The sequence below is a fragment of the Sebastes fasciatus genome, chromosome 10 (genome assembly GCF_043250625.1).
Source record: "Sebastes fasciatus isolate fSebFas1 chromosome 10, fSebFas1.pri, whole genome shotgun sequence".
In the NCBI taxonomy this organism is placed as follows: Eukaryota; Metazoa; Chordata; class Actinopteri; order Perciformes; family Sebastidae; genus Sebastes; species Sebastes fasciatus.
Window position 1 is genome coordinate 15,081,559 of NC_133804.1, and position 12,927 is coordinate 15,094,485.

The 12,927-nt window shown below is 35.6% G+C and overlaps 1 protein-coding gene across 5 annotated transcripts; it reads left to right on the forward strand.

Moving 5' to 3' along the window:
- The first annotated feature begins 466 nt into the window (after window positions 1–466).
- On the forward strand, window positions 467–11,050 carry LOC141775248 (septin-8-A-like). Of its 5 annotated transcripts, none has more exons than XM_074648417.1 (10): window positions 467–622; window positions 3,867–4,016; window positions 4,117–4,312; window positions 4,836–5,022; window positions 5,114–5,275; window positions 5,490–5,586; window positions 5,771–5,939; window positions 7,185–7,317; window positions 7,426–7,613; window positions 10,314–11,050. In XM_074648417.1, the coding sequence occupies exons 3-10, from the start codon at window positions 4,146–4,148 to the stop codon at window positions 10,366–10,368; spliced, it is 1,158 nt and encodes a 385-aa protein (XP_074504518.1). In that variant the 5' UTR covers window positions 467–622; window positions 3,867–4,016; window positions 4,117–4,145; the 3' UTR covers window positions 10,369–11,050. The 5 variants fall into 5 exon arrangements, with proteins under 5 accessions (XP_074504518.1, XP_074504513.1, XP_074504514.1 ...); XM_074648412.1 differs by having other exon boundaries at window positions 3,867–3,981; XM_074648413.1 differs by lacking the exon at window positions 10,314–11,050 and adding an exon at window positions 9,253–10,298 and having other exon boundaries at window positions 3,867–3,981.
- The last annotated feature ends 1,877 nt before the right edge of the window (window positions 11,051–12,927 follow it).

Sequence of the window (12,927 nt, forward strand, 5' to 3'; positions counted from 1 at the left end):
ACTACCTTTGTTTACATTTTATTTATTACATCTACTCTACCTATTTTACAAGTGCAATTACCTCTGTTTACATTACATCTATTTTATATTTTATACTTCTAGTGTAACACTTCTGTTTATATTTATTTATTACATCTACTTTACCTGTTTTATTTGCTTTATAACTGTGTGTGTGTTTTACCTGTTATATGTTTTATCTGCCTCGTTTAGTCTTGTCAAGTATTTGTTTTAAAGCACTGACCAGAAGAAGTGGCAAACTGTGAATCTCGTTGTATTTAATACAATGACAATAAAGCTTTCTATTCTATTCTATTCTAAAAGTATTACTAGCTCTTGTTTCCTTGGTTAAAGCTAATCTGTCATCTGAATAATCCCCAAACAAACAGACAAACAAAAAGATCTTGCACTAAACCCCCTCAGAGTTAGAATAAAGCTTTATTGGCTTTACAGAGAGATGATGTAGTGTCGCCCTCCAGCACCGAGGGGGTGTTGCCTCCAAGTGGCTCCATATTGAAAGCAGTGTGAGTGTGTTTTAATGTGGAGAGAGCAGCTCTGGATGAAGACACATAATTCCTGCACACTGAGGATGACGATGGCGGCCAATGATGTGGATATGTTCGCAGTAAGTATATGATGATGATCTGGTGTCTGCAGGCGGTGACTCAGGATGTGGCGTCGTCTCTGTAGAAATGGGAATTAAAACTATAGCATATAGCAGGTGTATTTATGTGCATGAGAGCAATGTGATGGTGGGAATGCAGCAGAGAAAGCTCGTTGTGTGTCGGGATAAAAAGACATAAAGGAGTTTCAGCTCCGGTTGATTCAATAGAGATGATGCATCGTGTGCAATCTGTGGTGCTGCATCCAACTGTGCAGCATGAAACCTGCACGAAGCGTCACCACTTGGCTGTTTTTACCATGTCAACACTGTGACAGGTGGACAATAACATGGGTGCTGAATTGACAGCAGTTGAATGAATCACAGGACAGCAGGCAGTAAGTTAAGAGGATAAACATAAGTAGCAGCCTCCTCAAGTGGCAGCTAGAGCTTCTCAGGAGATTGCTCAGCAAAAATTTAAATATGCATTATAGCTCAACATGTAATTCGTGGCAATGTATGTGTTCATTAAAAAAGACATCATAGCTTGCGGTAGCCTGGTGTTTAGTTGGTTGTATTGCAAATGATAGAAGACTGTAAAGTTAAGGTACACTGTTAAGAATTTCCCAGTAAAATAACAGTAAAGAACTGGCAGCAGGGTTGCCTTTATGTTACTGTAGAATTAACATTATTATACTGTCGATGAAATTTACAGCTTTGTACTGTTAATGAAAAATACAGTTTGAACTTTATTAATTTCACAGTATTTTACAGTTAATTTACAGTTTAAAGATACATTATATAGCTGTTTTTCACCTTTCTTTTACATTATCTTACTGATTTGTTTTAATGCACTATTTATTTTTTACATACATTTTAATAAACATTATTTTTTGCCTAGATGAATAGACTTAGCAGGTTACAGACATAGGAATAGTCACATTAAATACAATTCAAGGCACTTGTTAGGAAAAAGGCTATAATAGACTTGCTGACACTTTTTCCCAAAATGTCTGTCTCTAGCTGGCTACAAGCACAGAATGCAAACCATAACAACATGTGAGTGAAGAACAATAAAGCTAATTCACTGATTTTACAATCATGTACAATGTACAAGCCTCACATGTGCAGATCAGGTTAAAAAAATACTGCATGGAACTGTTACTGATGATACTTTAGACAGCTGATCGGCAGTAAAGTGCTGTTTTTTAAGAATGCATTATAGTTCAATTAAAAAACGGCCTATGAGCGTAATTTAACAGGTCTTCTTTTGTATTAACAGTAAAGCACTGTTTTTAGCAATAACAGGTTAATACTGTTGAAATCCTGCTGTAAATTAACAGCAAGTGTTGACAGTGTAGTGTGTGTGTGTGTGTGTGTTTGTGTAACTGTGGAGGGGAGTTGTGGGTACCAGCAGCTTGGATATCCTCCCACCCTGTGAAACAACATCTAGATAAAGAGCTCTTTGTGTGTGTGTCTGTGAAGAGAGAGGGACAGAAACGGATGATTGTTGTATTGAACCCATCCTGATCCTCATGTTGAGCCTTTTGCAAGATGCCAATATCCCAGGGTTTATCTGTTATAGGACGGATGAACTGCATCTCAGCTTATACAACCAGGGCAAAGTACATTATATATAGTATGTATTATTTAATATGTACAGATTCAAATGCCTTCATGTATTTTCAGAGTTATATTAATGAACATGGAGGACAGTATAGACTACATGTAGGGCTGGGCGATATGACCAAAATCTGCTATCATGATATAGGTAATTTCATATCTCTAATGATCATATATTTCACCATAAAGCATGTTTTATGGTAATTCAATAAATAAAAAGTCTATATGAAATAACCACATGGTAAAGTATATTTTTGTATACTCCTGTGTGAATTAAATACTTAACAAATGAAAAATATGGAGGATTTTCTCATTTTAAGAACTTGAGCTACAACTTGAGTACAAAATTAACAGTTTTAAGTGAAATTATGGAGAGAAAAAATAAATAAATATAGGCCTTAGCCTATATCACAATAGAAACGATAAAGAAAAATATATACGATAGACATTTTTATATCGTTTTGACGATACATATCGTCATATAGCCCAGCCCCAACAACATTGGTTGGGAAATATGTGCAGTGAATTTAATCATATTTGTATTAGCTTGAATCATGTCTTGGTCGATAGAAAACTATCTTCATAACCAATTAACTGGTTAACTCAATTATTAAGCCAACATTTTGTGGTCCCGGTTTCTCAAAGTTTATGTTTTTTTCTGATTTAATCACAAACCAAATTAAACATTTTGGTTTTGTACAGTTGGTTGAGCAAAACATGCAAGGTTTTTGATAATTTTCTGACATTTAATAGAGTAAATGATTAATCTATTAATCTAAAAAAAATAATCAACAGACTAATTGATGATGAAAATATTTGTTAGGTTCAACAAGGGCTGGGAAATATATTGATTTTATATCAATATTGTGAAAGGAGACTAGATATCATCTTAGATTTTGGATATCGTAATATGGCATATGTGTTGTCTTTTCCTGGTTTTAAAGGCTGCATTACAGTAAATTGGTGTAGTTTTCTGAACTTACCAGATTGTTCTAGCTGTTCTATTATTTGACTTTACCTGCTTAGTCATTATATTTACATTACTGATGATTATTTATCAAAAATCTCATTGTGTAAATAGTTTGTGAAAGCACCATTAGTCCACCCTACAATATCATTGCAGCATCGATATTGAGGTATTTGTTCAACAATATAGTGATATTTGATTTTCTCCACATTGCCCAGTCCTATTTTCAACCATAAAGAAAAGCCTACTTATACTAAGCACTCATACTAAAGCTTCATATACAGACACAAGACACACAATGTAAAGTATGACATCTGTGCTGCACAACTCAAATGATTCTCATAGTTTTTTGTTTTCTTTCCAGATCTGTGTGTCTATAAAGGAGGAGTTTGTTTTGTGATACTGAGTCAGAACCTTTTTGTAGGTCGGACTATTCAGTGTGTTAAGTGGAAGAGAGAGAGATGACCTCATTTGCAAAGAATGCTTTTAAGCTTGAGAGCAGAGTGTGGGGATGGGATCTGACAGAAGGACGTTTATTAACCTCGCCATTTTATAGGTTTTTGTTGTTGTTTCCTTGAATATTTAATGATAGAAAGTGAATCTGATGAAATGTTGCTAAATTGCAAGTCATTTTCGTCTGATATATTCTTTGTCCTGCCTGTTTTTCAAACACCTCAGCACGAAGAAAAGCGAAACCTGGAGCTCGGAGGTCATGTGGGGTTTGACAGCCTCCCAGATCAGTTGGTCAGTAAATCAGTCGCACAGGGATTCTGCTTCAACATCCTCTGCGTAGGTACGTCTGAACCCAGGAGGAGTTCCTAATCTAAAGTTAGTGCTATGAATGTGACATTTGGATTTTGGAGCATTAATGCTTCACCGCATCTTTCCCTCATCTCTGTGTCATTTTCTCTGCTTTTTTTTTTAAAAGGTGAGACAGGGATAGGCAAGTCAACATTAATGAACACTCTTTTCAATACAACATTTGAAAATGAGGAAGCCAGCCACTATCAGACTGAGGTCCAGATGCGTCCACAAACCTACGATCTGCAGGAGAGCAATGTCAACCTCAAGCTGACCATTGTGCACACTGTCGGGTTCGGAGACCAGATCAACAAAGAAGAAAGGTACAGGTTCTTGGAGACGTTCATTTGACTTTTAGTTTGACTGATTGCTATCCAGAGTGAAACATGAACAAAACTGTCCTGAAGAAAGGAAGAAAAATATACAATGTTATTAAAATGTTACAGAAATGTTCAGTGCTGTTTTGACGCTGATCTTTAAAAAAAATCATCGACATTTATCTTGGTTAGTTCAGCACCAGCTATAACTCATTTCCCCCTCTTGCTCTGGTACTACAGCCAACACACACAGTATGGACTTGAGAAAGGGATTTGGCCTGTTTCTGGCATGTGAATTGGGAGGGGAAGAAATATGGGAATGACTGGTAGAACGAATGCAATCTCAATAGACATTTGAGTGCTCCAACAGCAGGGAGTGAAGAAAGCGGGCATTCTTGGCTGCGAGACTGTAGTTGCAGTGTTTGTAACTAGGATACTAAGATTTCTTTCAAACAAGCGATGTAAGGTTTATTATTCATACATGTAAGGATAAAATAATAACGCTCGTGTTTGATGTCTTTCTGTGCAGCTTTAAACCCATTCTTGAGTATATTGACGCCCAGTTTGAAAGATTCCTCGAGGAAGAGCTAAAAATAAAACGCTCCTTGTTTAACTGCCACGACACAAGAATCCACATCTGCCTGTATTTCATCGCTCCCACCGGACACTCCTTGAAGTCCCTTGATCTCGTCACAATGAAGAAACTGGACAGCAAGGTGAACGCAGAATCGTGTGAAAACTGTGTATTTCAGCAGCCAGCGTTACTTGTTCCTCGGTCTGTCACTCATACTATGTGTTTCCATGCAGGTGAACATCATCCCTGTTATCGCGAAGGCAGACACGGTATCCAAGAGCGAACTGGACAAATTAAAGATCAAGATTATGAGCGAGCTGGTCAGTAATGGAGTGCAGATTTATCAGTTCCCTACAGAGGATGAAGCTGTTGCAGAGATCAACACCTCCATGAATGTGAGTCCGAGAAACACACAGACACAAATACATAATACAATACTGTATGTATTTTACAAGATAATATGCATTCTCACTTTCTCCACCACTGTATTAAGCCCACACCCATCTTTTGGTATTGTAACACTTATTTGGGCGTTGATAACCTGGATTTGACAACAGTAGTATCATTTTGAACCATATTGTAACAATATCAATACGATATACGTTGCAGACTCATCTTCCCTTTGCTGTGGTTGGAAGTCTAGAAGACGTTAAAGTGGGTAATAAGATGGTGAAAGCAAGGCTGTACCCCTGGGGATCAGTACAGGGTGAGTCCGCTGAATTGATTTGACAAGCATCATAAAACAGTAGCAAGTGCTAAATCAGATGCCTGCTGCCGAACTATTATTAGTTTTTCAGTTGAGGTATAAACACGATATCACGATTCTCTGTTTTTATGAGCACAGTAAGCACTGAGTTTTGTGCAAAATGACCAGGCTTCTTTTCTTCCAGTGGAGAATGAAAACCATTGTGATTTTGTGAAGCTGAGGGAGATGCTACTGCGTGTGAACATGGAGGACCTCCGAGAGCAAACGCACGCCCGACACTATGAGCTCTACCGTCGCTGCAAGCTAGAAGAGATGGGCTTCAAGGACACAGACCCGGACAGCCAGTCGTTCAGGTGAAATTAGGCATAGCAGTGATGTAATGCATCTGGGCAACTTACTTCACTGGAACGGCCAACAAAAACCCCTGCTCTCTTATGATGTAGAAATCATGCTGATGAACGACTTTATTGATAAACAGCACATTAACATCTATGCTCATAGGATTTGTGATTTTCTCCTTTTTACCAATCTAGTTTAATTATTTAACAGTATCATTAATTGATGTTTTTGGTTATATTTTTGACTCATCTGAACCTTTAATGCCTTCATAAATTCATCTAGAGACTAGCCACTCCCATCTCCCTAGATGAGAGCTACTCCAGTTCCTGCGTTCATGAAATGACACATGATATGTTAATTGTTTTACCTCAGATGGAGTTCAGGGTTAGGTTGAACCAGCTATTTATAAATCTGATTGTTTGTTTGTTAAGTCCCTTTTAAATTCTCAGTGACTACTAGCTAATTTCAAACTAGTGATTCACTAGTAAACATCTGTAGTGCTGTCCAATCAAAACCAATCAACTATGTAAACAGGAAGTCACCACAAACTGTAAAATAACCTCAAGATAGAACAGTTATTGGGACCAAGTGATCTATTAAACCCAATTGCAATTCTTGTAAATGTAGGGATGACTTTAATTTTTTATGCCTCCGCGCCAGCAACAGCGTATCCGTCGGTAGTCGTGGATACCATTCTCATCATATCTCAGGAACGCTTGGATGGAATTGCTTTAAATTTAGCACAGTCTAGTTTCTAGTTTGTAGTTTACATATGCACATGCAGAATTATAATACATGTGTTTCAGAGTTAATAGTATGTATTATTATGTATAATGTATATTAGAGTGAATGGAAAATATTGATTATGCAACTCAATGAACTTATTTGGTCATCTAGTCTAATGTTATTGGCATAATGTTTTGTAATTTGAAGTATATTGTTTAAAATATTCCAATTTTATATCATTATTAAACAGCATTTTTATCAAGTGTCAGATGTCGACCATATCCCCACTTTTGCTCATCAATCTAAATGGGCCATATTTTAAAATGCTAACTTTGTTGCTCCAGTTATGCCTGGCAGTTCCTGTTTGTAAATATTTAGTAGCTCTACATAAGAACTAGTTTGTGTGATCCAACCCATTTTAATTTTGTGATGCATTAATCCCCACCTAGTAAACATTTATGCCAACTAAACTGGAGCAACCAGCTCCTGGATGCTAATCCTGATCTTAACATTGCTTTTACTCTGATCTTCAGCCTCCAGGAGACATACGAAGGCAAGAGGAAGGAGTTCCTTGTGGATCTGCAGCGCAAAGAGGAAGAAATGAGACAGATGTTCGTTAACAAAGTGAAGGAGACGGAAGCAGAGCTGAAAGAAAAGGAAAAAGAGGTGGGGATTGACATGATTGTAAAATAACTTTTCTTATTCAGAATATACCACATTTGGTTTATCTCACATTGTGCACTGTCCCGTCATCATCATCATCTCCATCTCTAGCTTCACGAGCGGTTTGAGCAGCTCAAGCGGATGCACCAGGAAGAAAAGAGGAATCTGGAGGAGAAAAGACGAGAACTGGAGGAGGAGATGAATGCCTTCAATAGAAGAAAGGTTGCAGCTGAGACGCTGATGGGACAGGCGCTCCAAGGCTGCTCACAACCATTCAAGAAGGACAAGGACAAGAAGAAGTAAGTCTGCTTTACTGTACTGCATGTATTTCATTCGTATTGCTGCTCAAGTGGTTCCTTTCGCACATCCCGGTTGTCAGAGCAAGCGGTAATGCTACTAAAAATCCTTCAGGCAATTCAAGAATAATCAGTTAAATGTCACACATATATTATATTCACAAGCCTTGTACACGTATTCTCTAAGCCAGTCTATATAGAGTCGATCGGACAGAGGGGGGAGGCGTACAATGTGATTAATGAGATAGTGTTATTTTCCCAGAAGCCATGTTGGCTCAGAAACTGATACAGGGACAGATTCAGACTGACACTGTGTGCCCAGACGTAGTGGGAAGGGTCACAGTTTGCATGACACAGCCTGATGCTTATGTCTCTGCAGGCTGACCTGCCAGACTGTATCTCAGGCAGGGGCACTTCTGTTTACATTCGACTGGTCTCGCCGATGCTCACGCCATGCGCGACGCAGACGATACTCAGACATCCCACACAAAGCCGTAATAATTTCTGCAGGTGGAAACATTATATGTCAGGATCAATTATATACGCTCAAAATGTACATACACAGCTTGAAGCTCAAGATTATCCTTGAAAATCCCCCAATCACAAAGCTGTCTTAACGATTAGTAAAATACAAACAAATGTGAACAAAAAAGGACGCCTAGTTCCTTCAAAGATTGTCACTATTACAGGCAGTTTAAACTGGCTTTAATGCCCTACCATGTGGGTGAAAAATGTTAAGAGTACCAAAGACATTAAGCCAGTGTAATGCCACACAGGGCCCAAGATGTGATTTCAGCACTTCCTCTAAGAATCTGTCGCTAATGATCCTTCTGGCTACGCTGTATAACCCAGTTTTAGAAAAAGCAGTAAATAGATTATCGCATATTTAAAAAGCCACATGCACTAAATATATGCACACAAGAATTTATAAGATAGTGCTTTAGATTAGTCATATAGAGGAAGATGAGGAATGTATGATAACAAGGTTTCAGGTGTCGAAAAGGCTTTGTTCAGACTACCGGATTTGTTTTTCAAATTGCAAGTGATAAGCTGGAATCATTTATTTGTTGTGGTTCAAAAAAAGCAGTGGTGTGTTTTTCCAGGATGCAAACAAAACAGTAAGCCGAAGTCCTCCTCTCTGTCTCAGCAGGCAGCATTAGTGACAGAAATAGTTGATTTTATACGCAACCATTTTTGGTGGAGCAGTCATGGTTGGTTAGCTGTGCTCTAGACGTGGTGTCAGTGTCATGTGTCTTGTTGGATATGACCTTAATGAGAGATTAAACTCTTTATTTGAGTGATCAGATTGGGAAACATCTCTACGAATTCATTTCATATCTGATTTCGGTCCACCTATGAACTATGAATGTGGCCAAAAATCTCATTTGGAGAAATTGTTTTCCACTAATAATCTCATTTAAATGTTAAAATGTCAAAAACGAGTTGGGCTGCCAGTCTGACTCTGACCGTAGTCTAAAATGTAGGCATGTGGAAAGGGAGTGGATGATAAAATAAGTCACAACCCCAAACACTGCATTGCATTCCCATTTCATTCATTCATTCCTTTGATTTCTACCATTCCTCAAATCCTTCATTTTTTTTCTTTTTTCCATATTCTGTCTTATTTCTTTTCCCCTTTCAGTTGAGTTTTGGATCAAACATCCAGGGAAACCAGGAATGTGTCTGCCATCAGCATGGGAAAAGAGACTCATGTCTTATCTGACATTACTTACTGACTCACTGTATGTGTGGACGGTGTCACAGTGACTGTACACGTATGTCAGCCTGAACAATGTGAAGGCTACGAGCCACTGTGTACTTATGGATCAAAAAGGTAGCTTTGCTCAGTGTGTTTAATTTGTCCCCAATGCTGACTCTGCTAGAAACACAATCCACGGACTGTTTTCATAACGTGTAGCGTGTGTTGTTTTATGTTCTTGCCATGAATGTGTGTTCATGTCCTGTCGTAGAACGGGAGACTTTTAGTTACTGACTGAATTGAACTGATGGATGTTAGTTATGTTGTTGTATTAATATGAAGTAAGCATTTGTGTGTGTTTTTATACATGCAATTACTCACAAGCTGAATGGTCTCCAGCAGAGTTTTACAGACAGACTTTCTAATAATGTACATACAAATATTGATAATTGTTTTTTAATTATTGGCAGATTGAGGTAAAATGATTTAATTGTCTAACACCATTCTATGCAAAGTTATAAATAATAGATTTAATTTATAATGAGTCTGGAAATGAGCAAATATGTTGCCATAATTTATATTCAAATAAATAATGTCAATGGAAAACCAAACAGAGCATGAGTTCATCTGTTGGTCAGCTGAACCCATTCCCCTTGAACTCTCTCCGTTCTCTGGGATTTCCCATCTCATCAGTCATTTGTATGATCCACAGCATTTCATATTGCCCTCATTGTCGTTATGATGTACCAAAACATGGTTTTCTGATTTTGATTGGTTGACTGTGTTTCTGTAAAAGTATTATCCATTTAATTCAAGTTTCAGTTTTGATTATGCCATCCGTCAGTGGCAGCAAACAGGACAAATAACAAAATGCTCATTAAACTTAATTATCATTTGCACTAAACTTTAATATTTCATGTTGTTTAGGTTTGTCTAATGACCTTAATGAATATGTAGAGTTGCTTGTTCAGATAAATGACCTGGTTTTTCTTTCCTTCTCATAGCTTCTTTAGTCTTCCATCTGCGTGCTCCTTAACCTCAGGAAGGAATTTGAATTAGAAGACTTTCTACCACATCAAAAGATCACTGACTAACAATCAAGTGTATTATTTTTACAATGTGAAATGACAATTTTTTAGAAATGCACTTACTGTAACATCCCTGGAAGTGATTCAGCCTGAAGTCTTCCATGTCTACTAAACTCTCCTTAAAGCTTCTAAGCAGCGCTCTGTAGCATGGTCTCTGCATGGCTCCTAACCTTCATTCCTAATGAAAGATCATTGCCAAAATCTCAGTTTTTGTACTAAATGTGCTACCTTCATTTATCTGCCGTGTTATGCTTGTAGTTTTTGACTGATGACAATTTACACTGTGACATATATATTATAAAGTGACATTATATTGCTGTTAAATGTTGTACGGATTGCTCATTATATTATGATTTATAAGCACTTTAAATCCGTCATAATACAAATACTATTATATTTACTATCATTATAAAAGTTGCCCTATCATGCTAACATGTCAGCCCCTTATGTTGTGTCAAAAAAGAGTTAGAAGTATTTCATAGTTTTAAACTGCAAAAACTATATATATATATATATACTGTTACATGAAAACAGCCTGGGTGTATTTAAATTCAGGATTAAATTTCTTTATGTCAGTAGATCTTTATAGTGGGTCTGTGTGGGCCTGCTTGCAGATTTGTATATCCTGATGTAATAAAGACTTACTACTTGTGTGTCTTGTTATCTCCATAATTGCACTTTTAGACAGAAAAGTGGACTTTTTGAGCTGTGGTCTCAGCAGGCTCAGGGTCACTCCAGAATGTTCCAGAAACCTGCCTATTTAAAAAGAAGAGACCACTACTGGCATAGTGTGGTAACGCATGGCCTACGAAAACAATCGGTATATGACATTTTAAGAAATGTTCAACAGTTTTCCCTGAGGATTCACCAACTGTTTTGCTTAATTGTTATTCTATTTGACACTTGTGCTAGAAATAGTACTTTTTAATTTTACTTATCTTATCTTATTTACTCATTTTACTAAATGTATCTTACTTAATTGTTATTCTATTAGGCACTGGTGCTAGATATAGTACTTTTTTATTTTACTTATCTTATTTACTAATTTTACTAAATGTATCTTACTTAATTGTTATTCTATTAGGCACTGGTGCTAGAAATAGTACTTTTTTATTTTACTTATCTTATCTTATTTACTCATTTTACTGAATGTATCTTACTTAATGTTATTCTATTAGGCACTGGTGCTAGAAATAGTACTTTTTTATTTTACTTATCCTATCTTATTTACTCATTTTACTAAATGTATCTTACTTAATTGTTATTCTATTAGGCACTGGTGCTAGAAATAGTACTTTTTTATTATACTTATCTCATCTTATTTACTCATTTCAATAAATGTATCTTACTTAATTGTTATTCTATTAGGCACTTGTGCTAGAAATAGTACTTTTTTATTTTACTTATCCTATCTTATTTACTCATTTTACTAAATGTATCTTACTTAATTGTTATTCTATTAAACACTGGTGCTAGAAATAGTACTTTTTTAATTTTACTTATCTTATTTACCCATTTTACTAAATGTATCTTACTTAATTGTTATTCTATTAGACACTTGTGCTAGAAATAGTGCTTTTTTATTTTACTTATCTTATTTACTCATTTCAATAAATGTATCTTACTTAATTGTTATTCTATTAGGCACTGGTGCTAGAAATAGTACTTTTTTATTTTACTTATCTTATCTTATTTACTCATTTCAATAAATGTATCTTACTTAATGTTATTCTATTGGGCACTGGTGCTAGAAATAGTACTTTTTTATTTTACTTATCTTATCTTATTTACTCATTTCAATAAATGTATCTTACTTAATTGTTATTCTATTAGACACTTGTTCTAGAAATAGTACTTTTTTAATTTTACTTATCTTATTTACTCATTTTACTAAATGTATCTTACTTAATTGTTATTCTATTAGGCACTGGTGCTAGAAATAGTACTTTTAATTTACTTATCTTATTTACTAATTTTACTAAATGTATCTTACTTAATTGTTATTCTATTAGGCACTGGTGCTAGAAATAGTACTTTTTTATTTTACTTATCTTATCTTATTTACTCATTTTACTAAATGTATCTTACTTAATTGTTATTCTATTAGGCACTGGTGCGAGAAATAGTACTTTTTTATTTTACTTATCTTATTTACTCATTTCAATAAATGTATCTTACTTAATTGTTATTCTATTAGGCACTGGTGCTAGAAATAGTACTTTTTTATTTTACTTATCTTATCTTATTTACTCATTTTACTAAATGTATCTTACTTAATTGTTATTCTATTAGACACTGGTGCTAGAAATAGTACTTTTTTCATTTTACTTATCTTATTTACTCATTTTACTAAATGTATTTTACTTAATTGTTATTCTATTAGACACTTGTGCGAGAAATAGTACTTTTTTATTTTATTTATCTTATCTTATTTACTCATTTTACTAAATGTATTTTACTTAATTGTTATTCTATTAGGCACTGGTGTTAGAAATAGTACTTTTTTATTTTATAAACTTGTATGTTATAC